This window comes from Nipponia nippon, unplaced genomic scaffold, assembly GCF_047370975.1.
Source record: "Nipponia nippon isolate SJK-2023a ecotype South Korea unplaced genomic scaffold, ASM4737097v1 scaffold_7, whole genome shotgun sequence".
Taxonomy (NCBI): domain Eukaryota; kingdom Metazoa; phylum Chordata; class Aves; order Pelecaniformes; family Threskiornithidae; genus Nipponia; species Nipponia nippon.
The window spans coordinates 10,290,796-10,318,018 of NW_028262391.1; the positions used below are offsets into that span (position 1 = coordinate 10,290,796).

At 39.5% G+C, this 27,223-nt stretch overlaps 1 protein-coding gene across 7 annotated transcripts in view; it reads right to left on the reverse strand.

Moving 5' to 3' along the window:
* Positions 1 to 2,528: 2,528 nt before the first annotated feature.
* The window catches only part of TSC22D2 (TSC22 domain family member 2), a 31,201-nt gene continuing 6,506 nt past the window's right edge, over positions 2,529 to 27,223 (reverse strand). Inside the window, exons 2-5 of one of the 7 annotated variants that reach the window (XM_087740734.1) lie at positions 18,254 to 18,327; positions 14,264 to 14,335; positions 5,043 to 5,094; positions 4,104 to 4,242 (exon numbers count right to left, since the gene is read on the reverse strand). In XM_087740734.1, coding sequence (XP_087596860.1) covers positions 5,054 to 5,094; positions 14,264 to 14,335; positions 18,254 to 18,327 — 187 coding nt within the window. In that variant the 3' untranslated portion in view covers positions 4,104 to 4,242; positions 5,043 to 5,053. Of the gene's footprint in view, positions 4,243 to 5,042; positions 5,095 to 7,435; positions 14,172 to 14,263; positions 14,336 to 18,253; positions 18,328 to 19,079; positions 19,099 to 27,223 lie in introns of those variants that run through there. The other 6 variants (XM_009463805.2, XM_087740735.1, XM_087740733.1 and 3 more) reach the window with 6 other exon arrangements.

The following is a 27,223-nucleotide window of genomic DNA, read 5'->3' on the forward strand; positions in this document are numbered from 1 at the left end:
GACATCCCATGGCAACCAGCTCCAAAGTTCACTTTCTGCTACGTGGGAAAGAGACGCACGCCCTGTAGGTGAGATCTGGTGAATGACAGTTCTGTGCTCACCTCACCCGTCACCTTCTCTGGAGACTCTCTGAGCTGCTTGTGTTGCCCTCCCGCAGCCTACTCCCCTTCAAGCCAGAGTCACGGCCTTCTCAGGCTCTCCTCATTAAGCATTTCCTCATTAAGCATTTCCTCCGCATCCTCCGTTGTTTTTGTAGCCTTTCCCCACATGTTCTGTCACATCCTCTTTGAGACGCAGGGGCTAATTCAGAGCCACCGCAAAGCTAAGACCTTTCATCGCTTTAAGACCTTTCTGCTCTAGCATGCTTTCTGCCGCAGAGACACCACGACCGCATTCACCCTCCCACCTGCGCCAAGCACACACACAGTCGTAGGGTCAACCCCATTTCAAAGCACTGCAAGTCCAGTAGGTGAATTACTTCTCTATTCATTACGCTGAAGCTATGGAATAATTTCAAAGGATTATTAGTATTACAGGAATATGCAACGGCACTGCTTCCCGCAGAGGACAGCATCGCATCTTAAGAGCCCGCTTTCCCACACAGCTCCCTAGGCGCAGTCATTTCCCAATAGAGCACCCGAAAGCAATTAGCTGGCATGGCGCGGCAGGGAGCGGTGGGCACGGCTGCCAGCGCCCATTCGCAGCGCCCATTCGCAGCACCCGCCGGGCCCCCCAGCGCGGGGAGCGCAGGTCTCTTGGTCTGCCAGCCTCACGTGAGGCAAACGCTGACGGGCGTTGATTGACATCGCCGGTGCCGTCACGCGTAAGGACAACAAAGAAAGGCTTCACAGCAGCGGGAAGCTGACTGACACGTGTGCACAAAGCAGCGCAGCAGCCAATACAGCCTGACAGTAACATGATCGTTTGTCAACAAGCCTTTCTTCCTCCTTTCTGAAATCAAACATTTAATAACATCAAGATGATCTGCTCACGTTGAGGAACTGCTATTCCTTTCTCTCCCCGGGCAGCCACCTCAGACTGCCTCTCAGGAACAGACAGCAGCAATTCAAAGACCCTTTTCTGCCATTTTATAGTGTTCTCACACAGCAAGCCGAGGTGGCATTTAGAGCTGAATACAACTTGCCACTAGGAGAAAACTAAAACCAGAAACCAAATCCAAACCTGACAGTAGTGAAACAAAGCAAACAAAGGACTTCTAACAGGATCAATTTAATCTTTGTTTCATCCCCTATTTTCACCGGATTTACTAAATGCTTTTTTCTTTTGGAGAAAAAAAAAAAAAATCCAGAACACCTGTGTGTAAGCGGATCTAGCCGTCACTGTGCGGCAGAGCTCGCACAAAGAGAACTCCACACAGCAAGGGCACAAACGTTACAGGAGGGAGAGGAGATGCGCAGACACCAGCTCCACAGAAGGCAGAAGTGCTTAGGACTGTCTCCTCGTCGGCTTGATTCTCTACTTCCACCATCAGCAGGACATGAACAACTTCAGTCATGTTTCAAATATCTCCTTTCTGTTTCACTCCTTAAGAATGAATTGACAGTTACAATGTTCCCCCCATAAAAGTTTTAATCAACTATTCATCTGAAGGACTTCTGTTCCCAGAAGTCCCCCAATTTGTCCCTTTTTCCTTAACCAGCTACATCCTTACCGTATAGCTGGAGTGAGCTATTCATCACACCGGAGGGAAAATACACTTAGCTACTGAAATATTTTGTTTTCTGATTTGCATGCAAAGCTCTTGTTTCACTAAAGGATTTACAGCAGTACACATGCGTGCTTATAGCAGACCAAGAGCACCAATCTACAACTGAAGTGAAGATCATTTTAGCGTATTGCTTCACTGAGTACTTTTTTATATACATACACATATACACAGACACACACACAGAGGCTTTTTTGAACTGTGCTGTGAACCGATGCTTACCAGGAAGGTGTGATGCTCCAAGTTTCTGGAACATGGGACGAGGATGCTTCCTTGAGACCTGAAGACACCAAAACTTGCGGTTTCCAGCGTTGCTTCTGTTGTTTTGTTTTACCTAACACATAAACCTGACCGGAGTTAGACATATAGACAAGGATAAGATATTGAAGCAAACATTTGCAGACAACCTGACAAAATAGGGACAGGCTCAAGAGTGAGCTGGACTGCAGCACACGGGGATGACGCCTGCCTGGGAAGCCACGCTGTGCAGTTTGCTCTTGTAGGGCTTTCTCAAAAGTAAATTCTTGGGTTTAACACACCAAGATACCAAACTGTTTCAACACCTCAGCACACAGCCAAATGTTAATTTACATATATCAGTGCAAAACCAAAACCAATAGGGTCACTGACAGCATCAGAATTGCGCTTTTCCTAGAATAAAAGAGTCTATTGCAAGAGAAGCAGTTGTAATTTTGGCATTATTCTGTTACTGGCTCACTGAAGTTACCTCTCTCCATTTTGTTTAGGAAAAAAGTGCTACTGAATTTAGTTACACTGTAACAACATTACAGCCAAAAAAAAATTCAACAAAACTGCAGTTTAATTTCAGAAAATGTGTTAAAATATATATATATATTTATACATCAATTCGACACACTGCGTTCGTTTACACAAATGATGGTCTCTCTTGAAACTGTATTTATGAAATGTACATTTTTAATTTAAATACTCAGTATACACTGCACTTAATCTGCATGTTGCATTTATTAAATACATTAAAATCTGCAATGTAACAAAACGTTTTCTGCATACGAAATTCAAAACACCATTTTAAATGAACAAAAGATGGCTCACTTCATTAATTTTTTTTTTTAACAACTAGTGCATAGCACACTAGCTCAGCTCCACCAACACCAGCTGTTCTTCCTTTTTTATTTGACATTGTTCACAGACTATTACATATTACAATAAGAGTGCTGGATAAAAACATGAGGTACGAAAGTGGTTCAAAGATTATAGGTCATGCAGATCATGCTAGACAGCAAAGAAAGTTGTGAATGAGAAAACACTAAATAAAAATACATAAAGAATGTGCATTATAAAATAAAAAAAACCCTCAATTACACAGCTTTGCTTCTTTGGTTACAAAGTAGGTTGAACAATTTCACAGCTTTTTATTCCCACCCAAAAAAAAAAAAAATTATACGAAATGTCAAAAAGCAGAGGAATCATGGCAATTTCTCTCTATTAGAAAGTAGAAACAGAAATGAGCAAAGTTTTCTTCATCAAAATAGCCCATCAATTATTTATTATATCACAATAACTGGTGACTACCTGTACAGATGCACTATGGTCTTCATACTTACACTCTATACAAAATTTACATTCAAGCTGGATCTTTACTACCGTAAATAAATACCAAAGGTAAATTGCCATTAGTGTTAGAAATATGCCAGGATTCTTTTGTTCAATTATTGCCTAAACATTTTATCTATTAAACGCAATCCCATCTATCATTTTACGATACATACATTTATTAAAAAAAAAAAAATTAAAAAAGTTCTGTGACATTGTTCATGTACATTATGAAAATAGCAGCCCTGTAATAAATAAAACAAATAAATGAAACTAATGTAGGCAAATGTTACTTATATTGAAAGAACAGTGGCTCTTAAGATGAATTGTTACTTCTTACCAGACAGCAAGGGTCAAAGTAATCCACGAGAAATGGAAACCTTGGAGAGCCACCAAAGCTCTTAAAAGACCTCACTCCTGCACAACAAGCAAATGCATTCTTTGCATTAATAACTCCTTCTACGACTTCCCCTGTGCACCGATGACATAACGGACACCAACTGCACTTCATGATATACCAGTGAGGGACAGCTCTTGTAGAATGATTGTCTAATACTGAAAAGGCCAAACACACAACAGAAGCATGGCTACTCGCTTTCATATAAAGTGGAAAGAACATCAGTGGCACACAAGGACAGACTGCTCTCAGGTTTTTGTTTTCAAAAGGAGGCAAGAAAGCTTTACGCTGAGGAGACATTCGGCTGCTGTGGAGGTTGCGTTGGCTGCGGAGGCTGTGCTATCACTGTTTGCGCTTGTGAAGTGCTACTAGGATTGGCCTGTTGGGTTGAAAGTTGGGATAACTGATCATTGTTTGAAAGAGATTTTAACAGTGCGTTTTCTCGTTCAAGTAAAGAGTTTCTTTCAACTAATTCTTTTATTTGTTCCTTCAGGACTTCCACTTCTTCTCTTACTGCATACATCAAATGGCTTTTCACTAGATCCTGTGAAGAACAAGTTAACAGTTACACCAAGTGAAAGAACAGTTTCATTCCACTCCAACCCCAGGATTTACTATTTTACTGCTTTCACTGAAGTAAGTGGTAAGCCTGGAAAACTAAAGCACTCGTCACTAAAAATATATTAATGAATTAGCCTTCAAAAGCAAATAACCCAACCCTTTTATTCACTGTAAAGTGGCCCTTACATCAAAAGCTTTGTTTCCAGCATTCAGCATTAAGTAGTCACCTCCGCTACACTGAAGACAAGGCCTAGAATTATGTTCCAACTACTCAGAATGAAAGCATCAGCTCTGACGCTTTGACCTGGAGGTAGGAGTCTGCGTTACACAATCCCAAGCACTGAGGTGTACAAGAACCAAGAAATAATAAAGCCTTTAAATCAGCAGAAGCAAAAGAAAAAAAAAATCAAACAGATGTAACTGAAGCTGAACAAAATGTCAAGGATAGCACAGCATGAGTGACAATTAAGAAAAACTAGTGATGAACTTCGCTAAAGATACTTAAATGCACTATTTGTTTTCAGCATCCTTTTAAGTTCAATCAGCTTGTTCTCAGAAATTCATAGGAAAATTCATTTAAGAACATTTCTGGGCCAACAGTAAATGCAATCGTGGTTTGTGGTCATCCCATAGCTGATACAGAAAACGCTTTTTTCAAATGATGGTCTCAGCCTGACCTGACTGAAGGGATGCTACAGGCTCACAGAAACGCAATGCAGCTGGAAGCTTATGCTCAATGACTAACTACTAATCCTGTTAGAAATAACTTATTTTTTTACTTACCATTGCCTGTTCTATTTTGTTGTCAATGGCAACAACACTTGCACCAGATGCACTGCAAATATAAGGAGAAAACTTTGTGAGCATTACTGTATCATTCAATTAAAACTATGTACCCGCTGGCACCCGCAGGACTCCTATAACATGCTTTCACTGGAAGGCTAAAGCTTCAGATTCAAGAATTCAGTACACAATCATGGGGGTTTTCCCCCCACACTGTATTGCCCAGTACAGTTAGAGCTCTTAAGAGACACTGCTCCTTCAGTTTATAATTCCTCAGACGATGCTTATGACACCCATAACCAGAAAAATGCATTAGAATAAACAGTAAATTAACTGCTTTGATTCCTTGACCCATTATTCAGCTTTCTTCACTGGGGACAACAGGCATTCCTGGGGTATTCATGAGGTCCTTACCTCTATTTTTATTTCTGCTAAATTGCTTTTACAAAGCACTGAAGAAAAGAACTGTTATAATATTTGTTCTCTGGCTTTACTTGAAGACTACTTTCCAGTTAAAAAGTTCCTGGATCAGCACTGTATTTACAGCTTTGCAACTGAGTGGCAGTAGTCAATAGAAGGGTAAGACACAACCAAAGCCCCGAACTCCACAAGTGCACTTACTCGGTTTCAATGAATTCTCACTGGAACACGTTTAACATGTAAGAAATGCTCTGCAGTCAGCTGGTTACCGTTAGGGTCAGCCTTGTTCCAAAGACATAGTACAGAACAGTCCAACAAAACATCTCAGTCAGCACTATAAGAACATGTATTTACTGTGCGAAACAAGACGTTGAACTACATCTTTAAATTCCAGGTTATGGCAATACAGGCCTTAATATCTTTGGTCTGTTTTCAAGTCCCAATACAGAAAAACAAGCCAGTCGCTCACTTGTAACTCTCTGGAGTCGGAATTTCGGAGGGCTGGGGGTGTCCCTGTTCTCTCACAGACTCTGATCTCTCCATTTGGAGAGGGGCTGTAGCTCTCCCCAGGAGGTCAGACAGGGCACCCCGCACCGCCAGCTACAGCAGAGGAACACCCCCACAGCAGACACAGAACGCTCCATCCACACACACCCCCCGTCGGTCCCGGGCGCTCCATGCCCGCCCTCCCATACTAGGTCTCAGTGGTCCGATTTTACTCCACAGCTCCGTGTCTGACATCAGACAGCAGTTCTTGGACTATTTACCAGTCCTGCCAGTGATAACTACTGATAACGCTCCCCCGTGACGGAAGTTGCTATCAGCAGTGCGCAGCTACGTTTTAAAAAAGTTAACATATGGGAAAAAAGCAAGGTTTGCAGTCATGCTTGGAAACTCGCCTCTTTGAAAATACGTAACACTCACTGAAACCAAGTGTTAAGAAAAAACTACTTAAGGCTTTTTAAAATTACTATTGGCAATACACTCAGCAGTATTAGTTACATATGTGAAACAAAGCTCAACTACTGAAAGAATACGACACTGTTTAGAGAAATTCATTTTAACAAGTCTCACAAGAATTGTCAGTACCTAGCACCAAGCATTTACAAGTAGAGGGAATCAGCTTCTCAGACTGAGGGAGTAACAGCCTCTATTTCTAAATCGAACAAAGCTTGTAATCTAAAACAAAAGTGCTAAGCACCCATTTCACAAGAAAATCGTGCCAGTGTCTTACTGTCTTCTAAACCTCTTTCAAGCCATATTTGTGGTTAACCTCCTCAGAATAAAAAGCACTTATAATTTATGACAAGGTTAAGTATCCCTTTCCATCTTGAATTAATGTGTTTCAGATCGATGTGAAACTGTCAAAAATGTCTGTGGTGAAGAATCCCTGAAATCTCCAAGACTGCTCCATGTCCCTGACACAGCCTTTCATGAACACCACTCTAGAAGTCAGGTGAGGCAGCTCTGAAGAGATAAAAGCAAGAGGAGCAAAAATTAAACCAAACAGCACACTTTGTAGTGGGATCTGCTTCTGCATCTTTACAGTGTAACTATACACCTTTTCTCAATACTTTTCTAGTTAAATTTGAGATTGGGACTTTTTTCTTCTATTCCTGTTTCAACTATTTTGCAGTGCGGTTATTAAAAAAAAAAAAATAAAGTCCACGACACCAAAGTTAAGGCATTTGATCAGCTCCATGAAAAAGCCTCTCAGGTGGAAGACAGGCAGTCTTCCCCTTAATCGCCTGAAACACTGGTACCTGCGTGGCATGCTGCAGAAGCACCTTTCCCATGCTGTACCTTGCGCTCCAAATTCTTGTCTGCCTTTTAAATGAGGGCAGTGAACAACGTGGGTATAACAACTGTCCCTCCCCATAAGGATGATCTGAATGCAGCCAGGGAAACTATCACTCTCCCACCCATATTTTACACTTAAAGTGATACTAACAGACAGTGCTGAAAGCCATAAGTAGTTTATACACTACTTTTATTCGTTTCAACATTCTTGTTACCCTTATCTCCAGCGCAGCTTGCGCTATTATCGAAGTACTGAGTCAGGATTCCAGACCTGCTCCCTGCACAAATCCCAGCGTCCATCCTGCTCGTCTCCAGCAGGCAGAGCCCAGGACCACGCAGCCCACCACCCGTCCATCCCAGGAAAAGTTCCACGCTGACAGTGTAGCCTTCAATTAGTCAGATGCAGTTTTATCCTGATGACAATATTTCATTTCACTTTCTAAAAGCGTATGAGAATTAGATTTTATGCTGGCATAATTCCCATACGATTCTATCCTTTATTCATTTTATAGTGCTCCCCACAACAAATAGCTCCTGTGAGACATTCAGGAGCAGAGTACTCCAGTGCCAGCTATTCTTATGGTGCAGTCCAAATATGCTGCCAAATCTTAAGATTTTATATTTTTCTCAAATCCTTAGCTGTTGATATCAAATCCCAGTTTGCATAAAAATATTTTATCCCATGGCTGCAGAATGAAATTCATAGATACAATCCAGTCCTTACGAAAAGGCCAGGAAAAAAAATCTGTTAAATAAGTCTTTTTTGATGTCGTAACTGGAAAGAGTTTGATACATTCTGTGAGTGCACCATCCACTGTATATTCAATGCCTCGACTTGCAAGTTCTTGAGGGAGAAGTGGAAAGACACTATTTAGCTCTCATAAAAAAAGAAAACCAATCACAATGCCACGCTTTTAGACAAGTTGATTGCCCCAGGAACTACAGAAGCCTGACAATTATTGTCAAAGCTGTAATAAATAAAAATCCACATCAAGTAACATAGGGTGGCTGGAAGGGATGCATTAGGCATATTGGTTTTTTTTTTTGTAACTGCAAAATCCCCCACCCCCCACCCCCAAATGAGCTTTTGCAGCCAACTAGCTACCATACATACACACTGTAATTTAAGAGAACAATTCCATTTGACTTGGACCTCCAAGTTAAGGTTATGGAAATCTGACCAAAGAGAGGTTATATTGGTATACCAAGATCACTCTGAAGCCCATCACATACAAGGCAAGATTTATAGTCAGCAACAATGACAAAGATTACCAGGTACAGTTTGCCATTTCCAGAGATGGATGGTAAACCCAACATTTTTCTACCTTACACACCAGACAGGAAAAACCCTGTTCAGTCTGAGAAATTCTCATTTTGATTGTTTAAAAAAAATTTCTAGTGGCTTAAATGTATTTTTTTCACATTTTACCTTGAAAGACCAAGGGGAAAACTTGATTTTGACTGCTAATAACACTGCTTAGCTATAGTTCACAATCGGGTATGCAGCATTGGGACCAAAGTGTTTCATCAAACACTTACAGCTTGCACCTCGGAATTCTTTATGTTGTGTATTTCTCCTGTATGCCTACAACTCAAGAATAGCACTGTAATTTTTTTTTGTTCCACATGTCTTGCAAACAAAGTGAGAGAAGTGTCTTGGACAATCATGCACATACAGATTAAGAAAATGGGAAGAGAACTGGGAAGTCTAAGCGCAAGTCTGATTTGTAATGCACGTTACACAATATACAGCAATCACACTTTCCATAATGCATTGCATTCTTAAGAGCCTCAGTATAACTCTGACTTCATTGCTGCAAAAACTTTTCCTATGGAGACATGGTATCCCAAGAGTATGGTAAGATATTATTGGAAAGATGTTTCAGTATCATCAGCAAGCTATAATATTGTTTTAAAGAGTGTTTGGTAGCCCTGTTAGCACACACATACCAGTGTACAACTTCATGATATAATATCTGTATTTCCAGTGCTCAAACAAGTGTTCTTCATAAAGCATAATTTGGGAGTTCAAGAAAGCCTACTTTCTATAGGCTATCCAAAAACCTGAACAACACTGTTCAAAGAAAGGGAAAGCAAATAAAATAAGTGACTAATGGAAAAATTGAGGATCAAAAGACAGCAAAAAAGGTTAATGTCTTAATGTTAACTTGTTAATGGCTGGAGGAAAATGTAACCTTCAACATCACCTCACATTTGGAGGCATCAAGATCTATTTCAATGGTGAATTCAACAAGTGCCACTGTACTCAGCTTGGTATTTTCACCATTAATGTCTTTAGATATAACTATCATCCTTCTAAGAGACATGTTCTCAACTTCAAAATTAACTTTGAAATCTAGGTAGAAAGACCAGGAATCAAACTCCAAAATAAAGGCATTTGCAGCTTAATTCACTCTGTATGCTTAAAAAAAAAAAAAAAAAAAAGAACACAGTGGTTCATTCTCAGAGATTCTACAGTCCTCAGCAATGTGTGTATTTTACGCCAACATTGGATGCATTAGGAATGAGAGTTATAAACAGCCTTACTTTGGCACTGTCAAGTACTAGACTAGGTAATAGCATCTCACATTTAAATGAGACTGCAAATCCTACTGACTGCATGATGTAAACTAATTTTGAAGCTTCAGGGTTTTTAGTCAGTAACAAAAAACATATTCTATATTCAGCTGTATTACTGATTATCTGCATACTACTTTCCCCAGGAATTTCTTAGCAGCCAGTCATCCCCCAAAAGACTGCCAAAATGCATGAGTTTTCTTGCTTTTTCTTGCTCTTGATATTTCTTTCAAATTTTTGCATCAGGAGGTACTGTACTATTCACCTCATGCTTTTAGATACATAAAACCTATCACTCAACATTGCTAATCCTGCAAGAGTGGAAAAGACCGCCTGCAGAACAGACTACAAAAGGCTACACCGATGCTAGCAAGAGTCTTGTCCAATAGCCTCTATAATAGACAACTCTTCCTTTAAAGCATAGATCTACATTGCTTTAAGGTTAAAGTGGAAAAGATGTTCTATACTGCAGTCTCACACAGACAAGTGATCTCCCCTAGCTCTTTTAGCTCTTTTGTTGTTACTGCTTTAAATCAAAATATCAAGCAACCCTTCTGGAAGGAACAGTAAGGTACCTTGAAGTGTTCCCACATTTGTTTTGCTCGCAAGTGAACTACAAACTAAAACAGTAAGTGTCTATTCTTTCCCCTCATTGCTTTACTCATTTATGAGCTACTGTAGTCACTTAACCAGCCACTCTTCATGTCTTACCACCAGTTGAGCTATTTAGTCTGTCCAGAGAAACCTTGTCTATTCTTGAAACAGTTAAGGCATGTTTAATTAGCCTCCATCCAATTATGAGATTTTATAATGATAGCTTCCCAACACAATCAATTATCCAGCCTTGAAAGGGTATGCAAGTATTTCAGATTTTCATCATTTTTCTTTGTCAAAGCCATGTGAGAAAGTTTGAGGCAGTGAATTCACAGCCTCAGGATTAATGCAAGGTCCCTGGCTTTCCCTGCAAGTCTACTTAAGCTCCACATTATTCAGCTCCCCCGTCAAACAGAGAAGTACCTGCTTCCATAGGACAGTTACATTTTCTTCAGTTTTACATGAAACTCTGAAGATCAGTTATTCAACACATAGAAGATCTTAGAAGCAATGCATGAGCTCTATAAAAGACAGAATACTTCTGGGGAGATGTTGAGTTGAATTGGTTTGGATTTGTTGGTGGGGTTTTTTTTTGACGTTAAAGAAAAATGTGGCTCCTTCACAGTTTTGGTAAGTTTTTGAGTTACACTAATGAACCAAACACTCCTCCCTACGCACAAAGACAGTCGTATTGCGTACCACTTCCACGAGAAGCAAGCACATGTTAACTGCAACACTGACTGGATCAGTGTGTTACATAAAATGTCAGTGTCGCCCTAAGACTCTTTTTAAATTTCACATGGAGTTTTAGACTTTTAATTTCAAATCAGAAAAGTTTCATCCCTAAAAGAACCTCCAGATAAGGCTACAATCAAAAAGTGGGAGATGTGTAACTCTTGACTTTCTCCTGTCTCCAGGAGGAGCATCTCATTTAACAGAAAGGCACAGAATAGGGAAATGGAAATCTGGCAAAATCCATCACATGAAGAGATGCTGTCTCATTCATCACATTTACATAAGAAGAAAGATGTTTACCAGCACCACTGAGACCACCTTTATCTGGATGCTAATGTGGGGAGCAAATCCACATTTTATGAGTGAATTTATATTGTGAAGGTTTAATGCTTCACACAAAAATGCAATGGAAACATAAATCCTACTGCTTTAAATTCAAGTATACCAACAATGGCTATGTTTTAGGCAAACCCATCTAAAGCTCCTATGGCACTATTACCATACAAAGGCAATCCAGGCACAGCAGAGCAGTCACCCAGACTCATGTGGATATGCCAAGAAGCCATTATTCCCCTTCTTAATCCTCTCAGTAACCACGCCAGTTGAAAATAAAGACCCATGAGACTTGTGCCCCTAGCAACACCTATGCAAACACTATGCAGAAAAACATTTGCAGGCTTCCTGCAAAGGTGTCAGTAACAAGTATTTCACTGGTATTTAAATGGTCTGAATGTTACCAGCACTCTTCCCTGCCATGGTGTGTTAGTGAAAAATAAGCAAGTCTCTATTTTACAGGAGCAATTTAGCAATCTTTTACTGTCTATTGCAATAGCATGTGGTTAGCTTTGCTGACTTCAAATGGTCCCAAGAGATGGCTGCTCATAGAAGAATAATCCGTATTTGTTAGGAAAAAAACCTGAAATTACACAGGAAGATTTTTTTTTTTTTTAATCATGTTTACACTAAAGTCTCCTAACTCAAGCCTCTGAGGTTCACAAGCTACTTCCAAAGGAGCTGCAAAATGTAATTAAAGAGTCTATTGCTAGCAGGCTTAAGATCCTTATGTTTTGCAGTGTGTTAACCTCCACATTTTGGCATGGGGAGGAAACAAAGGGATTCTGAGGAAATTAGACGAGCTTATCATTTTCACAGCAGAGATTTCTCTTTCACAAACCGCAGATCACAAAAAAAGCCCCAAACCACTGTACTTGTTATCAAACTACTCAAGTCTGACAACAGACCCCCACCTGCATCAGAGGCCATCCTGCCTACACAGAGCGGAGCTACCAAGGCACCGTCAGTCTCCTGTCCTGCTGCTGCCGGGACGCACGCTGCTGGCAGAGCTGTACAGCTGAGCTCCAGCTTACCCCTACCCTGTGAAGCGCTCCCCAGAGCTGGCTTTACTGGCTATGCCCTTGAAGTTCCCTCCATTAGGTTTTCATTGGAAGTTTATTGTTGAAAGCTTTTCCTCTTCAGTCATCTAGTAAAGCAAAACTACATAACGTGATCTTAAGAAAATCTAGTAACTGGGTTATAAATGCAAAATCTCCTAAACCCTGTCAAAGACTTTGGAATTTGAACAGATTAGAAGTTAAAAGCTTGCATCAATCCTGATGAATTTGCTTCTATATTTTTACAAATACTTGTTTTTACCACAAAGTGTTCAACAGCAAAGACACAAGACTATTTTTAAAGGAAGCCGTTTACATTCTTCTACCTGAATTCAATGTTTTCCTATATCCCATGTTTCCAGTACTTGCTTCAGACATTGTACATAAACCTCAGACTTGTGAAGCCTCAATCTTAATCATTAATTATTTGATTTTAGGGTTTTTTGAACCAGCTTCCTCATCTTAAGAATTATTCCAAGTTGAGACATGAAAATAGAGAAACAGACGAAGGCTAGACCTTAAAGTGAGCTTTTGGTCTAACTACCAAATTTGTGTTCAAGGCCCTGAAGTTCATTTCAGTTAAATAATGAAGTCCTTGGAAGCTAAATACCAACTCTGTCCCATAAGTTCAAATAAGTGGCATCATCCAGAGCTTAAAGCAAAAATGCAAATTTGTACAAGTTTCTTCTAGAAAAGGAAGATGTGCTTTTGAAACTTAGCCTAATGCTAGCACTTCAGCAAAAAAACAAGCAGGGTGCATTAGCATTACTTTTAACCATCAGTGTTGTACACTATACAAATTGTTGCCAAGCAAACTTTAAAGGATTCAGTTAAGCTTTGCAAGGTGAAAAGCCTCTCAAGTCAAATACAGCCAGTACAATGATGATATAGTTATCAATACTTCAATAGCTTCTACAGAGCTTGCTAAGCAGAAGTATTGTGTCAAGCCAGAGCATCACAAGGCATGAAGTCACATAATCACTAGGACTTCAACTTAATGCTGATTAAAAAAAACCAAACCTTCAAAATCATTAAAGTGCAGGAAAGAAACAGTTTGCAGCTACTGATGAATTAGTAATGCATCTCTGACAAGTCATATCCATAAGAGATATGACTTCGTTGCACTTCATTGCAGTTTCTCGCCATGAGTTCAATGCTAACTTCGTCCTCTTACCTTGTCACGGTTCACGTTTGTTTCCCATCTAGCTTTACTTAAGCAGAATGAAAGCAAGCCAGAAAGCATCCTTTCCTGGTGTTGAGCCCCAAAGATTTTAACTTTACCAAAATTGTGTTTATTAAATATAACATTTTCACAACTTGTTTTCTGATATAGGACTCAGTAGCCACAATGCCAAAAAGTTTCCTTTTTTTTGGAAAAGGAAGCTGTAAATATTTTAGTGCAGGTCACCTAGTAGCTGAGTAGCATTAAACTCTTTCAGCTTACACATTATGTATGATATGTGCATAATGGAAGGAGGAAGAAAAAAATGTCATGTCATATATTTTAGACATTTTCTTTTAAGTTTCAGTACAAATACTTCACTTCCATGACTGCTTTCAGACCTTCAGGCTGCAGAAGTCCAATATGAAGTTCTAAACACAAGCAGCAGTTCTGTGCAAACAAAAATGACGAGAAACTTGCATAGAGCAAAGCTGTTCATGCATACTTCAGCACGTATGCATTCCATACTTAAGCATTCATACCTATCCCAGAAGGTCTTTGACTCGCGTAACTTGTTGAAATGGAACGCTTGGTAGAACGCAGTTGACGGATTCCTATGAGATCCAAGAATCAAACAGACATATTGAAAACGGGTACGTAATAAAAATACTGACTCTCTTATTCAACCTGCATTACAAAGTAAATTAGCTGTCCAGACAGGCTAAATTTATGTCCAAAAGTTTACAGACTTCACAGAATGCTTAAACAATAGTTCAGTGACTGAAAGGCCTTACTGTTTCTATGGTTTTCCATTAAGGACATATTGATTCAAAAAGATAAAGTAATCCTTGAGCCTTATGGATTTTCATGCTATTTCAAGTTACTACTGTAAAAAGATGACTGTAAAGCCATTAATGAAACATCTCATGTCATGCTCACAATCTTGTATAGGTAAGCTGTATACCACTCTGATGCTATACATACCTAAATTCAAAAGATACCTTTCACATTTTTCATATTTCACAAAATGTCTCTGCAAATGGTACCCAGTATTTCTATTCTACTTAGCACCCTACTTTACATTCAAAACACACGAGTTCTCCAAGGGGACCTAGAAGTCAGAGCTAAATATGCCACATTCAAACTGCGATAGATTAAGTTACAACTGAAAACCAGATCAAGTTAAAATTGAAGAGTGGTATCTAAAATATAACTGACTTTGTTATAACTCATGCTTCCCCTTCTTGATGTGCAATAGGGCAGCCGCTGTTCGGAGGTGCTTTGCCAAGTGGTAAATCAGAGTGCTCTAGCCACCACCCTGGGTCTCACAAGCCTTCCACGCAGGCTCCGGTAACCTTGCTGAAAACCAGACACTACGGCACAAATTCCACCACCAGTGCCAAACCCCTAGGACAGCCCGACCCTCCTCGTTCAGTGCACATTTGCCCCGTGGATAGCAACTATACCAAGAGTGTAATTTGAAGACCTTAATTCTCCAAACACTCATCTGAACACTTATTGCTTACAAGATACGGGATGAAGCACAAAGTCAAAATTCTCTACTGCTAGCAGCTGTATCAGAGCATTATACTTAAGCTTAGAAACTCCTTTTATCAATACTGCAGTTCATCCTTACGTTAGTATAGCTATATCAGCCCTAGAGATGAATGCAACAGCTTAGCTGAAAAATCTTCAGAACAGCTAGTATTAGTTCAAGTTCTTTTTAAAGTCAGTTTTAAAATTAGAAGTTTATACCAATGTTAGAAGCACAGGTGCCCATCCTTTTTCTAAGTTTATGGCAAGAATATTTCTTAAAACTGCCTTCAAGTTATTTAATTATTTCCATTTAAGTACAATTACTGTATAGTTGAGCTCATAGAACAAAATGAAAAATCACAGAAGCAGCATCATAAAAAACCACTATCTGAAGTAATTTGATTCCCATGGCATGTGTATACCAAAACCCTCACAAGGATAATGACATTTGTGCATCAGCAATGATCAGGAATCACTTGTTTGAAGTGTCTGTCACTCCTTCTCCCACCTTCACCACTCTACCCTTCAAAAAAAAAAAAATTCCATGTGAGTCTGGAATTTAGCTTAAAACCTGCTACAGAAGGTAGCTTGATCAAGCTGATAAATATCATGCTCTTATGTTGGTACTACTTATGTTTTCATAAGAAGTATTGCACACTTGAGTGACAACTAAATACAACTAATTATAGGAAGAGCAACACAATGGCTAAAGGACATTTCAATGATACAGGGACTTAACATATGGAAAGCAATTGGCATCTGCAGATTAAGAGAGCATTCCTTTGTTGAAGGGAAGGACAAGGCCCAAGTTCTTCTTTCTAATTCAGTTGTCTGTGAGGAGTATGTAAAAAGTCTCTTCCTCAGAAAGTGACTGTAAATAGAAAGTCATTTAACTTCCAAGATAAATTTACTTGCAGCATATAAAACCCTGTTGCTATTGTTAGGTATAAGAAGTTGTGGTTTATAACCACATGGCATGTTATTTCATACAGTCTATTTTTATACTGATACCCTATATGCTATATATTCTTGTACTATTCTTAAGCAAGTATCTGGAAAGGTATGAAAAAGTTTTCCTTGCTAAATTCTCATTTGTACCCCCTGCTGTTGAAATTGCTTTTGCATTACTTCAGACAATTAAGAGAACATTTTCTACTCCATAGCTATATTTTAGCAAGATGTTGGGGGGGGAGGGCAGCTACCTAAACAGGAAAAGAAAATCCACAGAAGTAACATGAATGATGCCTAATGCGCAGGTCTGAACTAATACGATTGACTTTCAGACTGTTGAGGCATCTATTTTTAGCCACCTCAAACAGTAAAAGGTTAGAGAATTACTAAAAAACTCCTTTCAGTTTGCAGAAACGATTGAGAAAACAGCGTACAGAAGTAGTATAATCTAGCCTTCTGCTGCTGTGTCACAGCTGAAGCACCAGAAGTTCTTCTGACACTGCCTTAATTAAATGTAGGGACAGCCTGGACCAGAAAAGCAGATGCCTCAGGTCCCCTCCCCAGCAGACGGCCAGGTCCGAGAAGTCAAGACTCAGTCCCAGTTGCTGGCAGAATGGCACAGTGGAGCCAACAGCCAGGCAGAAAGGGGATGTCCCTGACGCTGAACCAGAGAACAAGAGCCACCTCCTCTTCCACAGGAGGTACACCAGGTACTTCTCTTCCTCCGTCTCTGGTGAGAGGGGAGAACAGGTATTCCCAAGGACAGAGAGGCTTGATTCCAATCACAGAGACTACGGCAGACAACTAGCTTAGCACGTTTAAACATTCAAACTGTATCTCACTTGGTAAAAAATCCCTCCGTGTCTCTAGAACAAAGTCCTACAACACATACCATATTTATTTCCTTTAAAAGCTCTCAAACATCAATACCCACAACACACTCCGATGCTACAGTTTCTAACAATAGTTTTCACTCAACAGAAATTTGATCTAAAGGATGAGAATTTATTCCGTTCTCTGAATACTTGAAACTTCAAGTTGTCCCTTTAAAAGGGAAGTCTAAACCACATCCAAAGTCTCACCTCGTATTCAAAAAAGTATCCTCCCTCTGCCATTAATCAGGACAAGCATACGTCAAATACAAACTTTATTCTAGAGAGCTCTGCTTCACTAGAAACCATCCCCATGAAAGCTGGCAAATTTTCAAGTATACAGACAAGTGCCTTTTAGTTTAAATAATGATACTGGCTTTGGAAGTGCTGGGTATCAGCTTGGCATACAGAGGCTGCTGAACAGATGCTTTTTTTCCAGCTACTGCCTTTGAAGGAGGAAGAGTAACATCATTGTTCATGACATAGCTGAAGCTACATTTCAATCTTCAAACTGCAGGCCAATATCAGCAATTAAGGGTAACAAGAGGAGGAACACCTGAAGAATATCACACTTTTTTTTTTCCCCCAAGGTGACAAAATAAAAAAAAAAAAAAAAAATCACACTAGACCACCTCAGACAGTTCTCTCTCTCAATATCACTGACTATTATTTTCATTAACTTTGAGAACAGGAATGATCCAGAAGATTAAAAAGGCCTAAGCACCTGTCTTTGAAGAACATGAAAACAACAGGTCAGACAACCCACGCTCAATGCCTCAGAGGAAAACCAAAGCAAAGCAGAACCACCTATTTATTATTACCTAGACAGCAGCAAGCCAAGATGGATGGCCTTTTCAGAAGCTTACGTCAAGACAAAAATTCCTTCTGAGAAAAATTAACAGGCCTCATATAGAAAAAACACAGAAGATGTGATCACATTATAAAATTAGTAGAGCTTTTAATGCCATCTTGCATGACATTTTTGTAAGTAAGAACACAGCTTATACAAAATGGGTCCACCATTGATAACTACTCTGTACACGTGGCTCTCCAATGGTTCAGTGGAAGAGTGGAAGGATGCATCAAACAGAGCTCTCCAGGGGTCTCCTCCGAGTGTGTTATGGGATACTTTAATCCATGACTTGGACAGTGGAGTACAGACTATCTTTATACCTGCAGATGATCTGCAAGCACTCTGGACAGCAGGAATAGAATTCAGGAAGATCTTGCCCAATTGGAGCAATGTTCTGAAATAAAAAGGATGCAATTCAATAAGGATAAGCATGAAGTATTATGCTCTGGTAGCAATAATCAGCTGCACAAGTACAAAACATGGAATGAGTAGCTGACTGCAATTCCACAGAAGAGAATCTAAACAGAAGTTAAAAAAATAAAAATCTTGCAAAGGTGTCAAACTTGCAATACTCCTCTTACACAGGATGTACACATACTAACTAAAGCCTTGTTTTATTTGGCCTTTCTGAGCCCTTAACTTAGATTTTATGGCCAGTTTTGGATACCAACTCTCCAGAAGGATATAAGCCTACCAAAGTCCATGTAAGACCACTAGAAGACATGTCATATTCCATTTTTTTTCCTCCAGTACTCAGAATCACTAAGTAGGAAAACTAAGCATTTAAAAGAGGTGAAAGAGACAGTTACAGGCTTCACATAGTTTGAAGCAGCTGCAAAGGAAAAGAAAACTTGTTCTTGTACCTGTTAGGTATAAGCACAGCACAAACATTATGGGGTTTAATTGCAGCAAAGAAAGTTTAAACTACATGTCAGAATTGTTTTCCACACAAACAGCAAGGAACAGAAAAGACTTCCTACAGAAGTGGTGGGATTCCCATACTTGCCATTCTAGAAGAGATCAAGCCAGTATTGCTCCAAAAGATTTCAGGCCCTTAAGTCTCCACATCAGCCCATCTTTCAGAATTCAGGACATCGCTAGCAAGAACTTTAAATCAGAAGTTCTGCCTTTGAATAGGATCAACTCCTATAGCAACCAAATTTAACTATGAAATAGAAAAGAAAGAAGTAAAGAAAGAGGCTAGTTGATACTTTGAAATCAAACTGCCTTTCTGTTCAACCATAAAGTTCATGTCTTTTTTTGGTGGAAAGTGAGAAATGACCATTCTAAAACAAAATTCTTCTTCGTTGCAGACAAAGCTCATACTGAAGCACCAAGTTTAAGATTAGAAAGTATCAGTAAAACATCCATTATTCTTGTGTTCCTAGTCTTAGAAGTAAGGTCATTGATGCATCAATAAGACTGGGAATTCAACAGCAAGCTTCTAGCTTCCCATCCTTTGCACAGAAAACTATAGGAGCCTGACAATATGCCTGTAAATAAAAATGTGTTCTTCAGCCACATTTATCAAAGAAAAGATGCTAGTATGTTACTTTGTACATCTACATTACTTCTACAGTGCCAAAAGTGAACTAACGCTTTGAGAAAGAAGTGACTCAAAAATAGGCTAAAGATGAAGTCAGCAAATAAAAGTATTTAGCCTTTACGCAACATCAGAATTATTATTTAACAATCAAGAGACCTGATGGTAAGCACAGTCTGAGCTTACTTAAGAGAACTATCAGCATATACAGACATAGTTTTACTACGATGATCAATAAGGAATCAAGGCATCAAAAATAAAAAAAAAGGAAGGTTGAGCCATCAATTGCCCAATGTGATGTGCACTAAAGGACAACAAATTAATTCCTCCTTAGTTTCTAAAGTTTATAAAAATGGATGTATTACTACACAGAAGCATTTCAAACCCAAGTTAGTTTTTAGTTATATGTCTTACTGATCACCAATTAAAGGCTGTGTTTAACTAGGTTGCTAGCTACAACCTGCAATGAAGACTGGTTACAGTTGATCTCCAAATTAAAACGCTTTGCATGGTTTATTTAGGATCTGAACCAGGGGTTTTGCAATCACTTGATCATAGAAAACACGCAGTAAAGTTTATGGCATTTTGCGATTATGTTTATGCTAGTAACAGAATTCCTCCTCCATCCCTCTTTTAAAAGACAGTTTGCTTTTTTTATTTATAACACCTTCTGTTTAAAGCAACTGCAACTTACAATCAGCTTTATTTTGTAAGACTCCACCTAACAAAACAGAGTAACTGGAGTACAAAGCTTTGCAGGAGAGAATTGACAAAGACTAAATGTGGGGAAGTCAATGTGGAATTAAGGAAAAAAAAAATCTCAAGATTAAAGCTCTTAAGATTTGTGTTTAATTATACATTCTGTTCACACAGTGCCTTAAAGCCATTATACTTGAAATACATACCCTGAAAAGCCAGCAAGAATTAGATGCTGTTACATTCAGTTTTAGGTGCTTTCTAGCTACATGTGACAGGAAAGGCTGACTCAATTAGCAGCCTGCATGACCGTTTTTGGGACAGTGGCTCTCAGCCACCATGATGGACTTTAAAGGGGTTCACAGGCTACTTCTAAAATGAAAATATCGTAACAGTGGAGAGAAAGCATACTGCATGGATCTGATCTTCACTGGAAAAAAAATCAAGAGATGATAGACAAATTTAAGTGCTAAAAATCAGCAAACTAGAACATGTTTAACAGCAGTTTGGTAATTGAATTCAAGAGGAAGGAGATGAAAGAACACCCAGATGTACCACACAGTCATTAGCAAGTCAGTGCCAGTAGTGCCAGCACTCAGTTTCAGCTGCTTTCAAACAAACTACACACTCCCTCCCAACACTTTCAGAAACGATGAAAATCACCTTCAGGTAACTTTACTGAGAGAACTAAAGAAGCACACATCACCTGGAGTAAGACAGGAAAGTCTAAGATCACCAGCTCCATTTCAGCTAGCTGCATCTCAAACTCCTGATGTTTGGATTTCAAGTATCAGAGGAGAAAGAACTAGACTTTGCTCTAGAACCAGAGTTGCATCTTCCTTTCCACAGCAAAGATCAGAACAGTAGCCCATACTTTCTCTGCCTTGCTCTCAAAAGAGGATTTTGGAAAATAATCTTCTGCACTGACTAGAAGTCTCAAAGGAGAAGTGAATGAGAGATGACTGTCTCAAGTGCACAGACTAAGAGAGTCCGGCAGAGGTGTTTCACTGACCACTTGCTTGCTCTGTTCAGATGCTGGCATTAGCTTTCCCCTGCTCTGGGGGCTTGGCTCTCTAAAAAAGACACCAGTAACATTTTTCAGTCTCTATGAATGGTAGGGAAAAGAATAAAACCGCTTTTACAAAAACTGGTAATGAGAATGCAGCACAGACAGACCAGGCTAGATCAACATTAATAATGGTCAGACCAGAGGGATGTAGCAAATAATCTGAGTATTTAGCGAGCAACAGTTGGAAGCTTTTCTCAAACGTTCCAGCCCACCCTGAACAAAGAGCAGTCACTGGTATCAGCACATGCCCTCGCCTGAGGACAATCACCATTCTCCTCAGATACACAGGAGAGATGCCAACAATTTCTTCTCTTGCCCCAGCACTGAATAGTTGCAGGAAACACTTTTATACTTGACTCATCACTGCATTTTAAAACATACTCAAAGCCTTTAACAGTCTTGTACCAAATTAGAGCAGATGCACTATACCATTTCATATCTCCACTGAACTGACAGACCTGAGGTGATAACTGATTTGCGAGACAAAAGGTGATCTAGCTTCACTTCTACGCTTTATTACTATCTGATAAAGTAGCAGCAAGTTTTCTTTTTTTTTTTTCTCCAAAGGATTTGACTAGTGACTGTGAAAACCTGGTCTAAAAAACCAACAGGCGTTTTGACACAGTATTAAATTCAAACTCACTTAACAGGTTACAATAATTTAGTATCAACAAGTCTTCCGCAAATACAAAGTTCCTAGTTGTAAAATCAGGATAGTTTCTTCTATTAGATACTTCAGAGAACAGCTAGTACAAAACATTCTTTAGCACAGGTGTTTCATAAAGGTTGGCTTTACAGAAGCTAATCAGCCTACATGTTTCAGGTGGAGCTGCACCTAGCTATTCACTTACGTCTACCAAGTTTTACTACTAGTAATTCAAAGCCTTCTCTGATTAACATAACTTTGTAGTTTCTGCCTTTCAAGTCTCTGGTAGACACTAAATCAGTAGATCATCGAAACATGAAAAATGAGACAATATTTCCCTTGGTTTTATTAGTCTTTGAAAGCATGAGTCCAAGCTTCTATAAAGAAAGAGTTAAAGTTTACCTATATTGGCAAAAATTAATGAGGCCAACAGGACATCATGCTTCCTGTTCACAGAGCCTTGGATCAGTAAAACAGTGGCACTTTGCCTGAAGACATAACTGAGTAACAGTAGTCAGTAACTGCGCCAGGTAATAACCATTCAGTATTTCTGAAGGAGCTTTGCTGAAGAGTTCAAATGGTAAATTCTGATATGACTATTTGATACTAATTGTGGAAAGAACAATGCAAGTGCTCACCTTCTAAATGTCGTCTTACTTCTTTCTGATTTCAACAGCTGCAACTCAAAACTCTAGGGTCCAACTCTCTCAGGCCCCAGAAACTGGTCCCCAAACCTCAAGAGGCCCATAGAGTAGGCAATCCTGTAATCGTAACAGCTTTAAGGTCGTTCAGGACTCGCTGATCTTTTCCATCCTCTACATCCCATCTTCCCACTTTCCAAAGCTGGACTCAGTGCACTCTTAGTTCACTCCTGACTAGTACTTCTGTTCCAGCCAGGTAACCAAAGCTCTCCTGCTCTTCCTCCCTGCAGACAGCATCATCATGGATATGCTTATTAAACCACCATGTGCTAATAAAGCAAGGCTGTTTTGTGAAGGCAGTCATGGTTGCCAGTCAGGCTGAATTTTAATTATATAATCGTACAGACTAGTAAGGACTAATCTGAGTGATTCTGTTCTCAAATCAAAACATATAACAAGTTAAGATTTCTCATATTAATGACTTGTGTTCTCACTGGGTAAAGTTAAGCTTCAGTTCTTGTAGGGAGAATACAAGACAATGTAGTTCACATGATGCACACCTTAGCTTCAAGAAAAATAAAACCCACAGTATATCACATCCTCAAAGAGAAACAACTATAGATTAGAAGTTGATAAACTTAATGGCAATACAGAAAGTCTTTGCTTGCCCCAGTCAGGGATTCTTGCCACTATTAAGAAGCTTTCAAGAAAAGCCACAGAAAGGTCCATCAGTATTATCCATGTTTGGATGAACTGAGACAAGCTTAAAAAAAAAAAAAAAAAAGACTTCTTGAAAATAACTTATGTGGTCTCAACAAACATCTTGAACTTCATCTCACATGGGACAGAGTCCTTCAGCAGCTATTGTAATTTGCCAGTTAACATCACTATGTCGTATCATGCTTTTGCAAACTCTCCCATTCAAGGGAGCAAGCTTGGAATGCATTTAAAAAGCAGACCCTAATACCCTAGATGAAAGGAGGTAGTAAAAACCAACATAAATTCCGTGTTTCTGAATTAAAAAGATCCACATTTGCTAGTATTGCATTATACATACAAAAATCTGGAAGAGATGTCAAAACTTTTAAAAAGACTGACTTTTACACAACTTGGCTGGTAAAGAAAAAGGCATTCATTAATATGTATGAACATGTTATTGTAGAGGATTAGGCTCCTACTGACTGCTCTGCCCACAAAGCTAGATTTCCTCAAACATATTGATGAAAGGGAAAGCTGTTTGTGATTACTGGTGAAAGTGGCCTTGCATAGTGGAACAGCTGGCTTGAGTATTCATCTTCAAAGAAAACAGCCCAAAAATGAGATTCCTCCCCCCCACCCAAGTTGCAGTACAGCAGTTTCAGATATTTCAGTTATCTATAAATACAAGTGGTTCCCATTTTATTGATAACAAAATATTTCAATATCTGTGGGGAAAAAAGCAAGTGAAGAAAACAGATTCAAGCACACTCAGCCAAATCCCACCTGTCCTTACTTATGTGACATTGGTCAAGACAGCATCTATTAGCAAACATTTTAAATGAAACACTTAACTTTTAAAAAATATATTAGAACCTAGACCATGTATGGCATGGTTTACTACATAGTGTATTATAAATGTACTTGTCTGCTTTTCCACACCATTTACAAGTTCTTTACAACTCTTCAAGTTTCATGCCAACCTGCACTCAGCTAAGTTCTAACTAAAGCACTGTCAGTATGAGAGCTTACCATTTGGCTTAAAGAAACAGTATTTTTAAAAAGGCATTTGTGGGGTTGGTCAAAGTATTTATGGTTCTTGCACCCACTGAACAGTGTTCTACATAGGAGACATTCCCAGGAGTTGTCATCTACACCCCTACAAAAATATCTGAAATAACTTGACAGAGAAGCAAGGGGGGTTTTTTAACCCTCATTTTGGATCATCCAATAAACCAGACAAGTTCAACTTGCTCTGGATAGATACAAAGTCTTCAGATACTTCACTGAAACCAGTATCTCATTTCTTATCCATTCTACACTTCTCCATTGCCCCCTCACATACATACCACACTCATCCCTTCCCAGAAAAAAAAGGGTCAGGACTGTGCCCTTGCTGCAAAGAAGGTGAATGGTATCCTGGGCCGCACTAGGCCAAGTATTGCCAGCAGGTTGAGGGAGGGGATCCTTCCCCTCTGCCCAGCACTGGTGAGGCCACACCTGGAGGACTGTGTCCAGTGCTGGGCTCCCCAGTACAAGAGAGACAGGGACATACTGGAGAGAGTCCAGCAAAGGGCCACAAGGATGATGAAGGGGCAAGAAAGCATCTCGCCTATGAGGAAAGGCTGAGAGAGCTGGGAGTGCTCAGCCTGCAGATGAGCAGGCTCAGGGGGACCTCATCAATGTATATAAACACCTGCAGGGAGGGCACAAAGAGGACAGAGCCAGGCTCTTCCCAGTGGTGCCCAGCGACAGGACCAGAGGCAATGGGCACACAGTGACACAGGCTGCCCAGGGAGGTGGTGGAGTCTCCATCCTTGGAGATATTCAAAAGCCATCTGGACATGGTCCTGGGCAACCGGCCCTGGGTGGCCCTGCTTGAGCAGGGGGCTAGAGATGATGACCTCCAAAGGTCCCTTCCAACCTCAACCAGTCTGTGATTCTGTGACTGGTTTCTGCTATTGACATAGATCCTTATTTCAGTTTGTAATCTTTAATGAGTACTAGACAAATATGCCAGTTGCGATTGTGATAGACAGCTGACACCTCTCTATGGTACTAATTAATATTTCTACCTTCTCTCTGCATGGTTAAAAGCATTCAAGCAAGCTGTTGTGATACAAATACATTACTCCTAGCTTCTAAGGGAGAAAAAACCTTTTGGAAAAATTTTATTTTGCATGACAAAAAAAAAATTCAGACAAGCATCCAGCTGTCCTTCATGAAGCTGAGTAACTCACCTGCCCTTCATGACTAAAAATAGATTATCCCATAATGTAAAGAATTTACTAGCACTCAATACACATTTGTATTTATAAAGCATAAGTTTAAAGATAGAGGAATTTTCAAGAAGAGGAATGAAGATACAACCTTACGCTGCACTTCAAGTGACCTTTTATGTCTGGAGAACCTTCTCAGAAGACAGTAGCTTTAGCAGTTACTATAAATACTCCTATCTTTACACTTTGTCAAATATAGGAATAAAAGCAGACACCTGTGGCTGACAATCTAGATTTATCTACCAGAACTAAACCAGTTGTACTTTAGCAGGAGGAGTCTCACAGAAGTTTCTTATGGAATCTTTGCCGACACACAAAGTACAAACAAGGTTTGCATTTTCTATGAGCAACAGAAGATGCTAATCATCAGCTTTAAAACTGAAAAATTAATATATAGCCTCAACACGCAACAGGCCAATATTCCAATATCCAGTACAGTAACAGGGAACAATTCCTTTTTACTATAGTGTCACCTGAAGTCATAAAAGATTATCAGCACCTCCTGTAAAAACTGCACAGCCTGAGAGAAATTTCAGCTCTTCAGTAGTTTGATAGTAGTTTGGTAGTCCTGCCTGCTCAAAAAACCTAAATACTTAAATATTCAGCTTTTAACAAGAAGCTTAAAAAAGCTTCCATGAAACATATGCTGTTATTTCTACCATACAAGACAGCATTCAGAAATAAGCTGACTATGGAACACTTGCACTCTTCTATAGGGGAGCAGAAAAAAATTAACCCATAGCAGCTGAGCAGAATACTTAGGAGTATGAGGTACAGAGAACCATTTATGTCAGAGCTGGTACACTACAGTCTTTAAAACAGATTGAACCATTTCACTTTGTGAATTTCTTTCACGTATTTTCCCCCTTTCCTCCTTGAGATAATAACTATCTCAACTGAAACACTTATAGCTCATTAATTTTAAGAATGTATCGACTCCTTCTTAATGAAGGCATTTGAATGTTTAAACTGGGAAACAGCGCTGTCAAATAAGCAACCACACTTTTCTGTTTAGGTATCTTGTAACACTCAAAAACTGAATGCATGGCAGGATAGGTTTTCAGTAATCCAGAAACTGGTGTGGTGTTGGAGTTACCTTGTGTAATTTTTGTTACAGAAAGTACAGCAAAAAGTGAACACAGCTAACGAGTTTTGTTTGCATTAACCATCATTTGATATCATCAACTGTAATGTTCACCTCAGAAGTCCTATCTCAACTCGTTTTCAAATGCTGTAGTTCTGGCCATGGAACTGAAGGCATTCATGACTGGGGCACACCTGTCCATATTTCATTCTCACCTGCTTCTACAAACACTTAAACACAATCCTTCAGGAGGAGAGCTGAAAACATTCAAGTCTGCAGCTGCAGTAGAGCTCAAATCTCTAGTAAGTTTACGAGCACAGTGAAGAAAGGGACAGCATTCAATAATAATGCAATTCAAGTATTGCTTACTGGTACATATTTGCAGAGTATTTTCTTTTTTCTTTAGGAGTACAACAAAATATGCATCTAGGGTAATACCTAAGGAAACCCTTATCAAAGTTACATTAATGCCCATGCCCAGTTTCGTCCTTGTATTATGAACATGGTCTCAAGAGCTCAGTTTTATCAACAGTTAGTACACTATACAAATACATGATTTAGCTGAGCGGAGAGATATATGCTGTGAAGAGGTCTGCACCATCAGGTTTTCAACAGTTTAGCTGCTGTAGTTGACAG